The sequence below is a fragment of the Mobula hypostoma genome, chromosome 7 (assembly GCF_963921235.1).
Source record: "Mobula hypostoma chromosome 7, sMobHyp1.1, whole genome shotgun sequence".
NCBI classification, from domain to species: Eukaryota; Metazoa; Chordata; class Chondrichthyes; order Myliobatiformes; family Myliobatidae; genus Mobula; species Mobula hypostoma.
The window spans coordinates 182683780-182700339 of NC_086103.1; the positions used below are offsets into that span (position 1 = coordinate 182683780).

Here is a 16560-nt window from a genome sequence, read left to right on the forward strand (position 1 = left end):
GGAGTGTTTGATGGCTCTGGGCCTGTACTCACTGGTTTGGAAGAATGGGGGGCGGGGGGGGGAGGAATCTCACTGAAAACTATTGAATATTACAGAGTGGATGTGGAGAGGATGTTTCCTGTAGTGGGGGAGTCAAGGACCAGAGGGCACAGTATCAGAACAGAACAGACATGAGGAGGAATTCCGACATCAAAGGGTGGTGAATCTGTGGAATTCATTAACCTAGACAGCTGTGGAGGCCAAGACATTGGGTATATTTAAAGCAAAGGTTGATAGGATCTTGGTTAGTCAGAGTGTCAAATATTATGGGGAGAAGGCAGGAGAATAGGGTTGAGAGGAATAATAAATCAACCACGGTGAAATGGCGGAGTGGTCTTGATGGACCGAATGGCATACTTGTGCTCTTATGTCTTGTAGTTGCAGTTTATTCCCCAGCGCAGCGGATTCTAAAACTAGAGAGCATGGGTTTAAGCTGAAAGGGGAAAGATGTAAAGGGAGACTGAGGGGCAAGATATCCACACAGAGGGCAGGGGGAGGGGATTTGGAACGAGCTGCCAGGGGAAGTGGTAGAGGCAGATTAAAAAAAAAATGTTTAAAAGCCATTAGAACAGGTACATGGATAGGAAAGGTTTAGAACAGGGGTTCCCAACCTTGTTTCTGCCGTGGAGGCTTACCATTAACCGAGGGGTCTGTGAACCCCAGGTTGAAAACCCCTGGTTTCGAGGAATATGGGCCAATCATGGAGTCTGCGGCCATGGTCCCTGGAGGCAGCCTGTCCTATGGTCTGTGTATGTGGGTCAGGGGAGGGTGGGAAACGAGGTTGTTTTGTTCTTGTTCCTTGCTGTATGCGGGCTGTGTGCTCTGCTGAACATGTCTGGCATGCTCTACTGGCGTCAGAATGTGCGGCAACATCTGCAGGCCGGCCTCAGCACATCCTGAGATTGTGTTGGCTATTAACACAAACAATGTGCTTCACTGTATGTGTCAATTCATGTGACAGACAAAGCTAAAGTTACCTACAAGCAGGCAATGAGACGATTGAACTCCCTGCCGCCACCAATGTCTCTCTACGAGTGAAGCACCAGTAGCGTTATACGGTTTACTTTTTAACTTGTGTTATAAATACACTTTATGCTAAATGTCAAGTCATCTGGAATATATCCCCAGCATCGAGGACACCTTCAAAAGGCAATGCCTCGAAAAGGCAGCATCTACCTTTAAGGACCCCGATCACCCAGGACATGCTCTCTTCTCATTGCTACCGCCAGGTACAAGAGCCTGAAGACACACACTGAAGGATTCAGGAACAGCTTTTACCCCTCCAGATTTATGAATGGACAACAAACCCATGTACACTACCTATTTTTTGCTCTCTTTTTGCACTATTTAATTTTATTTTACATATTTCTTATTCTAATTTATAGATTGTTTATTACTATGTCCCGCAATGCAAATTTCACAACATACGCCAGTGATATCAAATCTGATTCTGATTTAGTTGTGGCAACATGTATGTGTTGTGCGCATGTTATATGTACCGTGTTGGCCCGGAGGAGCGTTGTTTCGTTTGGTGGTGTACATCTGTACAGTTAAATGACAATAAACCTGCAGGTGAAACTATTGGTGTGGGATTACACTTCCCTCTCCCCAAACAGCCCAGTCCATCATGGGCAAAGCCCTCCCTATTACTGAGCGCTGTTGCAGGAAAGCAGCATCCACCACCAGGACCTCCCACAACCCAAGACATGCTGCGTTCACCAGCACTTTTTGTGCTTGTTACATACTTTCTTCTTGCTGCTACCCTCAGGAGGTTCAGGAGCCTCAGGATTCACACCACCAGGTTGAAACGGTTATTACCCCTCAACTATCAGGCTCTTGAACCAAAGGGAATAACTTCACTTAATTTCACTAGACCCATCATTGAAATGTTCCCACAACCAATAGACTCACTTTCAAGGAATCTTCATCTCATGTTCTCAATATTTATTGTTTGTATATTATTTCTTTTTGTATTTGCACTGCTTGTTGCCTTTTGCACTCTGGTTGAACGCCCAAGTTGATGCGTCTTGCAGGGATTCTGTTATGGTTATTATTCCATAGATTTATTGAGTATGCCCACAAGAAAATGAATCTCAGGGTTGTATATGGTGACATGTATGTATCTTGGTAATAAATATGCTTTGAAGTTTGTTAAACCATAAAAAGGGACTCACTTCCAGATTGAGTTCCGATCGGTTGGATACTTAGCCAGATTTTTCAGTAGTTCCACCAGAGCCAGGTGAATACCGTCCTTTGTGGACACATTTGTGTAGCACAGCAACTCGTGTAAAGCTTCCCGGATGTCACGCGAAGAGTCCTGTGAGACAAAAGGGAGGAACCTTTACCTGGACAAACTACCTCCCTGTTGCTTCAGACAGAATTGTTTTGCTTACGAAAGGATGTGGTGCTGAGGCTTTAGTTGGCATTGTCTGGATCGTACATGTAGTATGGTGAGCAGGTTTGAGCCCTTACCTAGGAAAGGATGTGCTGGCGTTGGAGAAGGTCCACAGGAGGTTCACTGAAATGACCCTGGGAACTACAGGGTTAAGATATGAGTCGCGTTTGATGACTCTGGGCCTGTAGTTGCTGGAGTTGAGAATGAGAGGGGATCTTGTTGAAATCTATCAAACATTGAAAAGCTTAGATAGAGTGGATGTGGAGAGGCGATGTCTAGGACTAGAGGACACAGCCTTAGAATAGAGAGACGTCTATTTAGAATGGAGCTGAGGAGGAATTTCTTTAGCTAGAGGGTAGCGAATCTGTGGAATTCATTGCCACAGACGACTGTGGAGGCCAAGTCACTGGATGTATTTAAAGCGGAGATTGATAGGTTCTTAATTAGTATGGGTTTCTAAGATTATGGAGAGAAGACAGGAGAATGGAGTTGAGAGGGATAATAACTCAGCCATGATGGATTAGCAGACAACCCCAATGGGCCAAATAGCCTAATTCTGCTCCTATATCTTATGGCCTATCCCCAAGTCCCTGAGTGTATTTAGCTGAGTAGTCAAGCAAAGTTATTATTGTGGGTGAAAGGAGATTGCAAACACCGGAAAATGGGGCAACAAACAATCTGCTGGAGGAACTCGGTGGGTCGAGCAGCATCTGTGGCCGGGGGGGGGGAGGGGAGAGACACTGTCGACATTGCAGGTCTGCAGGACTGAATGGAGAGGGGAGATGGCTGGTGTAAACAGGAAAGGGGGAGGGGAATCAAGGGCCTGTAAGTATTCGGTGGATTGAGCAATGATGAAGGATGACAGTCAGATTGAACCAGATCGGGAAGGGAGAGGCTGGAGCTGAGAAACAGAAGCAGGCGGAGGCAGATATTTAAAAAAAGACGACAGATTCTGATGCAAGGACAGCAAAAACATGAGGAACACCCCCACCATCTTGACTTGTCATATAACAACAGAACATTGACAGGATGCAGAGCTGGGCTGAGAAGTGGCAGATGGAGTTCAACCCAGATAAGTGTGAAGTGATTCACTTGGGTAGGTCAAACTTGAAGGCTGAATACAGGGTTAACAGCAGGATTCTTACCAGTGTGGAGGAACAGAGGGATCTTGGGGTCCACGTCCATATATTCCTCGGAGTTGCCATATAGGTTGATAGGTTGCTTGAGAAGGTGTATGTTTTGTTCACCATTAGTCAGGGGATTGAGTTCAAGAGCCACGAGGTAATGTTGCTGATCTATAAAACCCTGGTTAGACCACACTTGGAATACTGTGCTCAGTTCTGTTTGCATCATTACAGGAAGGGTGTGGAAGCTTTAGAGAGGGTGCAGAGGAGATTTACCAGGATGCTGCCTGGATTAGAGAGCATATCTTATGAGGATCGGTTCCCTTTGGAGTGAAGACGGATGAGCTCACTTCACAGAGGTGCACAGGATCATAGATAGTCAGGGACTTTTCCCAGGGCAGAGGTGGCTCATACAGGGGGGGCACAATTTTAAGGTGATTGTAGGAAAGTGGGGGGCGGGGGTGTCACAGGTAGATTTTTATTTTTACAGTGAGTGTGGTGGGTGTGTGGAACACTCTGCCTGGGGTGGTGATCGAGGCAGATACATCAGGGACATTTAAGAAACTCTTAGTTAGATACACGGATGATAGAAAAATGAAGAGCTATGTGGGAGGGAACGGTTAGATTGATTTGGAGCAGATTAAAAGGTTGGTAGAACATCATGGGCCAAAGGGCCTGTACTGCGCTAAACTGTTCTATGCCATTTAGGAATGGACAACTCAATCAATTTTTCCATTATTGGAGAGGGAGGACAGGGTCGGGTGGGGGAAACCTCAAATATTCAATTGGTTTATCACCCCAGGGAGCCACATCTACTGAATGAATTGTCTGTGAATGCAAACCTTTCACACTGCTTTATTCTGGTACAGTACGTATGTTTTTACCGTGATCAAATTCTAAATTGATAAAAAAAAACTTAAATCCTGAAGAGCCCACACCCACTTCAAAAAGAAATTTTCGCAAGTCAGATTGAATGAGACAACGAAAGGGCAGAAGCAACAATAGAAACAACACACACAAAATTAATTTCTGGAAATCCACCCCCCCCCCATCTCCTTCACCATTTCCATTACCATTTCCCTCTCTCTCCTTATCTGCTTACCTGCCCATCACCTCCCTCTGGTACTCCTCCCTCTTCCCTTTCTTCCGAGGCCTTCTGTCCTCTCTTATCAGATTCCCCCTTCTCCAGTCCTTTATCTTTTTCACCTATCGACTTCGCCCCTCTTCCCTTCTCCCAGTTTCACCTATCGCCTTGTATTTCTTCCTCCCCTCTTCCCACCTTCTTACTCTGACCTCATCTCCTACCTGATGAAGGGTCTCAGCTTCAAACATTAACTGTTTACTCTTTTCCATGGATGCTGCCTGGCCTGCAGAGTTCCTCCAGCACTTTGTGTGTGTTGCTTAGATTTCCAGCATCTGCAGATTAGCAACAATAGAAGCTCACCTCCAGCACAGCCAGCACTGTATCCAGTTGGTCCTCGCGCAGGCGGATGTGGACAGAAATCTTGCGCAGAGCGTGAATCGAACCCAGCCTCACCTCCTCGATTTCGTCATTGAACATGTCCACCAAGAAGTCAAGGCACTTTTCTGCAAAGGATGCAGAGGCCTGAGCCAGCATGCAGAGGGACTCCACCGCTGCGTTACGGACCTCTGCAGTTCAAGGAGAAACATCATTTACCTTCTGGTGAAGTGTAGCTCTGCAATCAAGATAAAACCGGCTACGAGCAACACCTGTAACTCACTGGGTCGGTGTCTAAAGGTTCCAAGCTGAACTCAACTGCAGAGATCTTTCATAGATTCATACAACACGGAAACAGGTCCTTTGGCCCATATAGCCCATGCTGACCTATTCTTCTAACTAGTCCATTTACCTGCACCTGGACTGTATCTCACCAAACCTCTCTCATTCATGTACTTATCCAAATTTCTCTTAGATGTTACCTTGCTCTTCGACTGTTTGTCCCACCCCCATCAGGGAGGATGCTATGTAGCATCCACGCCAGTACCAGAGAGACTCAAAAACAGTTACTTTCCTTAAGCAGCAAGGCTGATCAACATGTCCACCCACTAACCCAACCCTCAACACCTCAACCACCACTACTTTATCATTTCCTGTCAGAGTCACCTTGTGTACGATCACTACTGTGACTAGTGTCACTTTATGGACATACAATCTATATACAAGCTGCCAATATGTCAGGGAAAGTGGTTCTGAATTACTCCTGAAGACATACCAAGTGAATGATTAGGCTAGTTTCAGTGAAATTATTCAAGGATAGATGTTAACTGGATTATGGCAACAACCTTATTTTCATACCTGACCAAGTGATGAAACCTCTAACAATGCAACAGGAACTAGATAGTACTCAGATCTGCAGCTGGATCTTCAACTTCCTCACAGACAGGACCCAGGCTGTAAAAATAGGGGACAAGCTCTCCTCTACAATCACTCTGAGCACCGGTGCCCCACAAGGCTGTGTACTCAGCCCCCTGCTGTACTCACTGTACACCCATGATAGTGTAGCCAAGTTTCCATCAAACTCAATATATAAGTTTGCTGATGACACAACAATTGTAGGCCGTATCTCGGGTAATGATGAGTTTGAGTACAGAGAGGAAATTAAGAACCTGGTGGCATGGTGCGAAGACAATAACCTATTCCTCAACGTCAGCAAGACAAAGGAATTGGTTGTTGACTTCAGAAGGAATAGTGGACTGCACGACCCAATTTACATCGGTGGTGCGCAAGTGGAACAGGTCAAAAGCTTTAAGTTCCTCGGGGTCAATATCACAAATGACCTGACTTGGTCCAACCAAGCAGAGTTCACTGCCAAGAAGGCCCAGCAGCGCCTTTACTTCCTGAGAAAACTAAAGAAATTTGGCCTGTCCCCTAAAACCCTCACTAATTTTTATAGATGCACCGCAGAAAGCATCACAACCTGGTATGGAAGTTGTCCTATCCAAGACCAAAAGAAGCTGCAGAAGATCGTGAACACGGCGCAGCACATCACACAAACCAATCTTCCGTCCTTGGACTGACTTTACACCGCACGCTGTCAGAGCAGTGCTGCCAGGATAATCAAGGATATGACCCACCCAGCCAACACACTTTTCGTCCCTCTTCCCTCCAGGAGAAGGTTCAGGAGCTTGAAGACTCATACGGCCAGATTTGGGAACAGCTTCTTTCCAACTGTGATAAGACTGCTGAACGGATCCTGACCCGGATCTGGGCCGTACCCTCCAAATATCCGGACCTGCCTCTCGGTTTTTTTGCACTACCTTACTTCCCATTTTTCTATTTTCTATTTATGATTTATAATTTAAATTTTTAATATTTACTAATTTTAACTATTTTTAATATTGAATATTTGTAATCCAGGGAGTGTGAAGCGCAGACTCAAATATCGCTGTGATGATTGTACGTTCTAGTACCAATTGTGTAAACTATGACTGTAAATAGGTTTATTACTGCATGATGTACTAAGGTTCAGTGAGAAATTTGTCTGTTCACAGAGATCAACTCACTACAACAGTTAGTTATACTGGTACAAGGTAAAACAATAACAGAGTCCAGAATAAAGTGTAACACAGAGAGAACGTGAGAGCAGGCAGGCAGTAAGGTGCACGACCATAATAAAGTAGATTGTGAGGTCAATAGGAGGAGAAGATGGCGGCACAACGGCAGAGCGCGCGTGGCCACTTCGGTGATGATGTCTGTTATCTGTCAAGTAGGGGACCGTGCACAATTCTGATTTGATGGAGACAGACGTGAGAGTACGGAGGAACATCTGGAAAACTTCTGAAATGCTGGCTTTGCTGCCGCTGCTACTGTGTGGTAACTGGAATCTCTGGAGCAGAAGGCCCCGAAATCCTCGGCTTTGCGTGTTTCCGCGGCCGGGGAGAGGTCGAAGGCGCTCGGCAGAGGTTGGCGCTCGGGAGGCTGTATCGGAGGGGCTGGTCGGAAGCTCGAAGTTTTCTGACGGATGGACTCAGTGTCGGCTGTGGTCGGCTGCTTCCAAGGCATCAGCAAGTTGACGGTGCCTGGAGGTTTATGGCAGGGAGTTTCTCCCTTTTGCCGCCTGCTATCGGGGACTTTTGAGACTTTATTTACCATGCCCATGGTTTGTTCTTCATCAAATTATGGTATTGCTTTGCATTGCTGTAACTATATGTTATAATTATGTGGTTCTGTCAGTGTTAGTCTTTGGTTTGTCCCGTTTTCTGTGATATCACTCCGGAGTAACATTGTATCATTTCTTAATGCATGTATGCATTTCTAAATGACAATAAAAGAGGACTGAGTGTCCTCATAATCTAATCTAAAAGCTGTCTTTAAACTTGTTGGTTCATGGTTTCAGGCTTTTGTATCTTTTGCCTGATGGGGGAGGGTGGGGGGTGGTGGTGGAAAGAGATATCGTCTGGGGCATTCATTGATTCAGCCTTTCATTGGTTCTGTTATGGTTATTATTCTATAGATTTACTGAGTATACTGAAAAAAAAGAGAATCTCAGGGTTGTAAATGGTGACATATACGTACTTTGATAATTAATTTACTTTGAACATATATCACACACAGCACATAAAACATTACCACAAATAAGTTAATACAATATAATTCAAAATGCCTGTCGTGCACAGTACAGGTAAACAGTAAACAGCTCACTGTCCTAGTGATGAGACCTCGGTGGTGGCATAGTATTCATTAGTCTCACAGCCTGAGGGAAGAAGCTGTTACTCAGTCTGGCAGTCCTAGTCCTGGTGCTCCTGTGCCTCCTTCCTGATGATAGTGGGTCAAAGAGATGGTGGGATGGGTGGCAGGGATCCTCAACAATGATTTGGGCCCTTCGTGTACAATGCTCCCATAAAGTGTCACAAATGGGGGGAGTGAGATCCTGGTGATCCTCCTGGAGGGAGATCCGAGCTATCTCAAAGGGGATATGTCAAATTTCTTTAGGTATCTAAATCGCAAAAAAATCCACTAAACCCACCACGATCAGCCCCACTTACCGTACATTTCATCCTCCAGCCCATGAACGAATGCTCCGCAAGCACCTGAGTTTATCAGGTTGACTGTGTAGGTGTCCACTGCTTCCTTCGGAGCGTCGTCACCCCACTTCCGTCCGCTGGAAAACTCGCCAGATGTGTACAGCTCCTTCGCCCGCTCGTGGGCACTGCGCTTTCTCTACAGAGTGGGTGGGGGAGGTTGTGGAGAACCAGGAGGATGAAAACATTAGGAGAAAGCATGGGGCTATTTGGCCCATCTGCCTCTGTGCTGGTCAATATCTGTATACTAGCCAATTTCTGTACAGAAATGGTATTTGAACAATGTGGTGTCAGTGGCCAGGCTGTTCTCCTGGTGCACAACTAAATAAAATGTGATTATAGCACAAGACCATAAGACATAGGAGCAGAATTAGGCTGTTTGACCCATCAAGCCTGCTCTGCCATTTCATCATGGCTGAATCAATTTCCCTCTCAGCCCCAATCTCTTGTCTTCTCCCTGTATCCCTTTATGACCTAACCAATGAAGAACCTATCAACCTTTGCCTTAAATATACATAAAGACTTGGCCTCAGCAGCTGCCTGTAGCAAAGAATTCCATAGATTCACCATTCTCTGGCTAAAGAAATTCCTCTTCATCTCCATTCTGAAAGGACTCCTATCTATTCTGAGACTGTGTCTTCTGGTCTTAGACTCTGCCATCATAGGAAACATCCTCTCCACATCCACTCTATCAAGGCTTTTCACCATTCGATAGTTTTCGATGAGGTTGCCCCTCATTCTTCTGAATTCTAGTGAGTAAAAGCCCAGAGCCATCAAATGCTTTTCATATGACAAGCCATTCAATCCTGCAATCATTTTTATGAGCCTCCTTTGAACCCTCTTCAGTTTCAGCACACCCTTTCTAAGGGGCCCGAATCTGCTCACAGTACTCCAAGTGAAGCCTCACCAGTGCTTTATAAAGTCTCAACATTACCTTGCTTTTATACTCTAGTTCTCTTGAATTGAATGCTTGCATTGCATTTGCCTTCCTCACTACAGACTCAACCTGCAAACTAACCTTTAGGGAATTCTGCCCAAGGACTTCTGTCCCTTTGCATCTCAGTTTTTTTGTATTGTCTTGCCATTTAGAAAATAGTCAACCCTTTCATTCCTTCTACCAAAGTGCAAGACCATACACTTCCCAACACTGCATTCTATCTGCCACTTCTTTGCCCGTTCTCCTAATCTTCCTCTGTAGTCTCTCTACTTCCTCAAAATTACCTGCCCCTCCACCTATCTTCATATTGTCTGCAAACTTTGCAAGAAAACACTCAATTCAATCATCCAAATCATTGACACTCAATGTAGAAAGAATTGGTCCCAGCACAGACCCCTGTGGAACACCGGCAGCCAGAATAGCTGATCTTCTAGTGGGCTGAACCATGAGCTGCTCTAAAAAGTCATCTCACAGGCACTCTAGAAACATCCCCCCCAGAATCCAGCACCAATCTGATTTTCCCAATCTACCTGCATATTGAAGTACCCGATGACTATTGTAACATTGACCTTTTGGTATGCGTTTCCTATCTCCTGTTGTAATTTGTAGGCCACTGTTTTGGCACTAGTGACCTCCCCCCCGCCTATGCCCCTTCTCCTGTCAGTGTAAAGAGTTCCGCCACGTGAGGGCAAGAGCTGGACTTAATTATCAGAGGCTAATTTGAGACGCACACCATTTGGAGCACTTTATAGGCAGTGGGAGCTTATCCACACTACCAGCCTGGCTACGACAACCATTAGGAACCATGACGGCAGTCTTCAGAGCAGTCGTCCTGACTTTTCTGCTGTATGGCTAGGAAGCACGGACCCCATACTGCAGGCACATCAAGATGCTTGACCAGTTCCACCTGCAATGCCTTCGCAAGATGATGGGCATCTCGTGGCAAGACAGAGTCCCCACCACAGAAGTACTACGAAGGGCCGAGAGCTCTGGCACAGAGACACTGATCATGAAGGCTCAACTTCGATGGGTTAGATATGTGGAAGACAAAGATGGCATTGTTATCCGAGCTGGCACCCGGCACCAGAAAGCAGGGAGGCCCCACAAAACACAATGAAGACCGCATGAAAGCGTCCCTGAAGACATGCAATATCCCTGTGAGCGGTTGGAGGGTCTTGACCAAAGACTACAACGCCTGGCATCTAGCAGTCTACAAGGGCACCAGCACGTTTGAAGAGCAGAGGCTGAAGGATCTTGATCAAAAGCACCAGGACCGCAAGCAGAGGCCACCCGACCCTTCAATGGCTGTAACATGCCCGAGATGCAGGTGCATCTGCGCTTCCCACTGCGGGCTTCACTCTCACCAGCGACGTCACTGACGGACTTCCAAGAAGAAGATGACTGTTTTGGGGTCTGTATACAACTCACATCAGCGTATCTTTATCCTTGCAGTTTCTTAGCTTTACCCACAATGATTTAACAACTTCCGACCCTATGTCACCTCTTTGTAATGATTTGATTTCATTTTTTTCTTACCAACAGGACAACACTGACCCCTCCGCCTTCCTGCCTATCCTTTTGATACAATGTGTATCCTAGGACATTAGGCTCCCAGCTATAATCTTCCAGCCATGGGTTCAGAGATGCTTACAACATCATATATGCCGATCTGCAATTATGCTGCAAGTTCATCTACCTTATTTTGTACACTGCGCGCATTCAGATACACCTTAATTCCTGTATTCACCCTTTTCGATATTGTCCGCCTTTTACATTGCAACTCATCCCGTTGACTGTAATTTTGCCCTATCAACAGTGTCTCCTCACTGCACATTGCCTCTGTTTGTAAACCAGCTACCTCACGTTCAGCACTATTATCTGGCTTTCCTCCAATACTTCTAGCATTGAAATATACACCGCTCAGGACACCAGTTGCATTATGCTCAACCCTTTGATTCGTAACTTTGTCTGAGGTCTTTCTGCCTCCTCAAACTCTCCACTAACTGTTCTAGCACTCCGCTTCCTACTCCCCTACAACCCTATTTTAAACCTCACCATGCAGCATTAACTAACGTTCCCACCGGAACATTAGTCCCACTCCAGCTCAGATGCAAACTGTCCCTTCTGTACAGGTCCCACCTTCACAGGAAGAGAGCCCAATGACCCAAGAATCTTACATCCTCCCTCCTACACCAATTCCTTGACCATGTATTGAACTGATTGATCTTCCTAGTCCTAGCTTCACAAGCACATGGCACGGGTAGCAATCCTGAGATCACAGCCCTGGAGGTCCTGCCCTTTAACTTAGCACCTAACTCCCTGAGCTCCCTATGCAGACCCGACAGCATGAAATACAGACCGAGATACTGCCTGGCCTGCTGTGTTCCTCAGGAATTTTGTCTGTGCTGTTCATGAATTGCTTGTCGCACTCCCATCACTGGTGCAGTGAAGCTGATCAACACCTCCACCCACTAACCCACCCCTTCACACCCCCAACCACCACTACTTTATCATTTCCTGTCAGAGTCACCTTATGTACAGACACTCCTGTGCCTAGCGTCACTTTATGGACGTACAATCAATCTCTGTATATAAGCCATCTTATGTATTTATATTTACTGTGTTTTTTTTTTGTGCTGCATTGGATCCAGAGTAACAATTAATTTGCTCTCCTTTACACTTTTACAGGAAATGACATTAAATAATCTTGAATCGCAGTTTTGTTTCACTAACGACAGGTGCTTCCTGACCTGCTGAGTGCTTTTAACATTTTCTGTTTTTTGTTTTGATAGAAATTGGAGGTGCATGGAAGGCCAGGGCTGGCAGAGGGCAGGGCTGTTGAAGAGTTGTGAGAGAGCCAGAGACTCCTGCGAAGGGGATGACACAATGGAAAGTTCAGAACACAAGGACAGTTGTTTTACCCATTACAATAGATGAAAACGCAACTCAATCAGAACACTGCTGCTAGACTTTTAACCAAAACCAGGATGAGGGAGCATATCACTCTTGTCCTAGCTACTCTGTATTGCCTTCCTGTATTCTTTAGAATGTATTTAAAAAATTCTCTTACTTGCTTCTAAAGTTCTTAATGGTCTAGGACTGGAGTACATTGCAGAATCGCTTTTGATTTGTCATCCAGTTCGAGCTCTCAGGCCTTCTTCTGTTGGTCTTTTAAAGTTAAACAAACTTTCTCAAAAGATAATTGGCACATCAGCTTTTTGAACTATGCTCCTAAACTGTGGAATTCAATACCTAAAACTATTAGGGATGCAGACTCAGCTGACACTTTTAAACGCCAGCTCAAAACTTACTTAACCTTGCTTTAAACTAACATCATTTTTAAAAACAAAAACAACAGGAATTCTGCAGATGCTGGAAATTCAAGCAACATACATCAAAGTTGCTGGTGAATGCAGCAGGCCAAGCAGCATCTATAGGAAGAGGCGCAGTCGATGTTTCAGGCCAAGACCCTTCGTCAGGACTGACTGAATTTTCATGTTCGCACTTTATCGCATTGTACAGCACTTTGAACTACATCATCAGTATGAAAAGTGCTCTATAAATAAGTGGACACAGCACCTGTAAAAGTTTAACCTACCTTCAGATCGGACATCAGTTTCTTATCGAGGGTTTGCTCCAAAAATTGCACGCTGACCTGGTGCATGGAACCCTGAAACACAGGAACCCGGCTCGTGATTTGTTTATTTTAATCACACTTCCCGAGGGAAAGCTTTGTTTTACATGCTACCGAGGCACATCATTGTAAACTCAAGTAGAAAGAGCCGGTAACATCATGAAGGATCCCACCCACCCTGCTCACAGCCTGTTTGTCCCACTCCCATCAGAGAGTAGCGTCCACACCAGGACCACCAGACTCAAAGACAGTCACTTTCCCCAAGCAGTGAGGCTGATCAACACCTCCACCCACTAACCCACCCCTCCACACCCCCAACCACCACTACTTTATCATTTCCTGTCAGTCACCTTGTGTGCAGACATTCTAGAGTCACTTATAGACATACAATCAATCTCTGTATACAAGATATGTTACGTATTTATATTTATTGTGTTTTATTATTGCTATTGTGATCCTTATCTTATCGTGTTTTGTTTTGTGCTGCATCGGATCCAGAGTAGCAATTATTTCGTCTCCTTTACTTGTGTACTGGAAATGGCATTAAACAATCTTGAAGACCCATACTCAACAGTTCAGGAACAGCTTCCTCCTCTCAGCCATCGGATGAAATTACACACGTATATATAATTAAAATAACTTTAAAGTGGAATGGAAACTTGTAGGGTTTGGAGGCCTGAGTGCCTCAATGACCTAGAGAGCTATGTTGGCTGGAGTTGGGGCTTTATGCTTTGGCTCTTGCCGAATACGTCAAAGGGTACAGACCAGACTAAGAGTGGTCCACCGGTCCTCCAGGTTCGGGGGTTCAGCTCAGGGCTAACAACCCTGACTGCTAAAACGAAATTGTCACAGAAACAGCAATGAAGACGGAGGACTCTAAGTGTCATCGACGTAACGGGCAATAAAAGAAATATAAATGAGTAGTGCAGAAAGAGAGCAAAACGAAAATACTGAGGTAGTGTTCATGGGTTCATTGTCCATTTAGAGATCTGATGGCAGAAGGGAAGAAGCTATTCCTGAAACGTTGAGTGTGTGTCTTCACGCTTCTGTATCTCCTCCCAGAGGTAGCAATGAAAAGAGGACATGACTGGGTGATGGGGAGTTTTTTTTATTATTGCGTTATCTTTTTTTTGTGTTGAATTGGATCCACAGTAACAATTTCGTTCTCCTTTACGCTCGTGTACTAGAAATGCCATTAAACAATCTTCAATCTTGAGGTAAAATGAGAAGCAGAATACAGTAAATGCCAGCTTCAGAAAAAGTGCACTCAATGTTCCAAAGAGAAAAGCCCGAGCTCACTCAAACTTTCCTCAAAAGAAACATAGAAAACCTACAGCACAATACAGGCCCTTCGGCCCACAAAGCTGTGCCAAACATGTCCTTACCTTAGAACTACCTAGGCTTACCCATAGCCTTCTATTTTTCTAAGCTCCATGTAGCCATCCAGGAGTTTCTTAAAAGACCCTATTGTATCCGCCTCCACCACCGCCGCTGGCAGACCATTCCATGCGCTTACCACTCTCTGAGTAAAAAAACTTACCCCTAACATCTCCTCTGTACCTACTTTCAAGCACTTTAAAATTGTGCCCTCTCATGCTAACCATTTCAGCCCTGGGGAAAAGCCTCTGACTATCCACACGATCAATGCCTCTCATTATCTTGTACACCTCTGTCAGGTAACCTCTCATCCTCTGCTGCTCAAGGAGAAAAGGCCAAATTCACGCAACCTATTCTCATAAGGCATGCTCCCCAATCCAGGCAACATCCTTGTAAATCTCCTCTGCACCCTTTCTATGGTTTTCACGTCCTTCCTGTAGTGAGGCAACCAGAACTGAGCACAGTACTCCAAGTGGGATCTGACTAGGGTCCTAGATAGCTGCAACATTACCTCTCAGCTCTTAAACTCAATCCCACGATTGATGAAGGCCAATGCACCGTATGCCTTCTTAACCACAGAGTCAACCAGCGTAGCAGCTTGGAGTGTCCTATGGACTTGGACCCCAAGATCCCTCTGATCCTCCACACTGCCAAGAGTCTTACCATTAATGCTATATTCTGCCATCATATTTGACCTATTAGACATGCTCTCTAATCCAGGCAGCATCCTGGTGAATCTCCTCTGGAGCTTCTATCTCCTTCCTATAATGAGGCAGCCAGAAATGAACACATTACTCCAAGTAAGACACATAAAATGCTGGAGAAACTCATCAGGCCAGGCAGCGTCTATAGAGGGGAATAAAGTGTCGACATCTCGGTCCAAAACTTTGACTGTTTATTCCCCTCCATATGGGCTGCCTGACCTCCTGAGTTCTTCTGGCATTTTGTGTGTGTTGCTCAAAATTTCCAGCACCTGCAAAATCTGTGTTTGCAATACTCTACGTGTGGTCTAACCAGAGTTTCACAGAGCCACAACATTACTTAGTGACTCTGGAACTCAATGCCCCCCGACTAATGAAGGCCAACACAACAAAAGCCTTCTTAAGTCCCCTGTATCGACTAGCATGGTAATTGAGGGATCTATGGACATGGACACCAAGATCCCTCTGTTCCTCCACTTTGATAAGAATCCAGCCATTAACCCTGTATACCGCCTTCAAATTCCACCTTCCAAAGTGAATAATCACTTCAGTTTTCCCGGTTGACCTCCATCTGCCATTTCTCAGCCCAGCTCTGCATCCTGTCAATGTCTTGTAACCTACAACAATCTTCTACACTACTTACATCACTACCAACAGTTCATGTCATTCCCCCTCCTATACTTTCCTCCAATCACCTTAAAATTATGCTCCCTTGTATTAGCCACTAGGTACGTATCTATGGATGTGAATTCCAAGATCCCTCTGTTCCTCCACATTGCCAAGAATCCCACCATTAACCCACCAGCAATTTGGCCGCCTGGATTCTCACGAGCCAGGATCCATCATTCACCATGTGGCATATCTTCCCAAAAGCATCATCGACCAAACGGATCTCTTCATTAGATGAGGGAATGGGGACGATACTAAAGAAGTGAACAGACTGGCATGAGAACATGGACAGCACCAACAAACTCACTCTACTATTTTGTGGACAGACAGAATAAAGATCTGCATTATTAACTTTACCGTACATCAAAACATACCATGAAATGCGTCATTTGCATGAACGACCCACACAGTGTGATGGTGTGTTGAGGCAGCCCACAAGTGTTGGCATGTTTCCAGCGCCAAATTAATAGCCCTATTTTTTATATAGAGATACAGTACAGCAACAGGCTCTTCCGGCCCTACGAGCCTGCGCCATTGAATTACACCCATGTGACCAATTCACCTACTAACCCGTATGCCTTTGGGACGTGGGGCAAACTGAAATACCTGGAACAAACCCACGCAGAATTGAAACCAGGTCA

General features: G+C 45.3%; 1 protein-coding gene across 1 annotated transcript in view; it reads right to left on the minus strand.

Moving 5' to 3' along the window:
• Positions 1-16560, minus strand: part of ints4 (integrator complex subunit 4) — a 115640-nt gene that overhangs the window by 52097 nt on the left and 46983 nt on the right. Inside the window, exons 8-12 of the mRNA XM_063054678.1 lie at positions 16053-16173; positions 13137-13208; positions 8566-8740; positions 5003-5208; positions 2214-2356 (exon numbers count right to left, since the gene is read on the minus strand). Of these exons, the coding sequence (XP_062910748.1) occupies positions 2214-2356; positions 5003-5208; positions 8566-8740; positions 13137-13208; positions 16053-16173 (717 nt within the window). The remainder of the gene's footprint in view (positions 1-2213; positions 2357-5002; positions 5209-8565; positions 8741-13136; positions 13209-16052; positions 16174-16560) is intronic.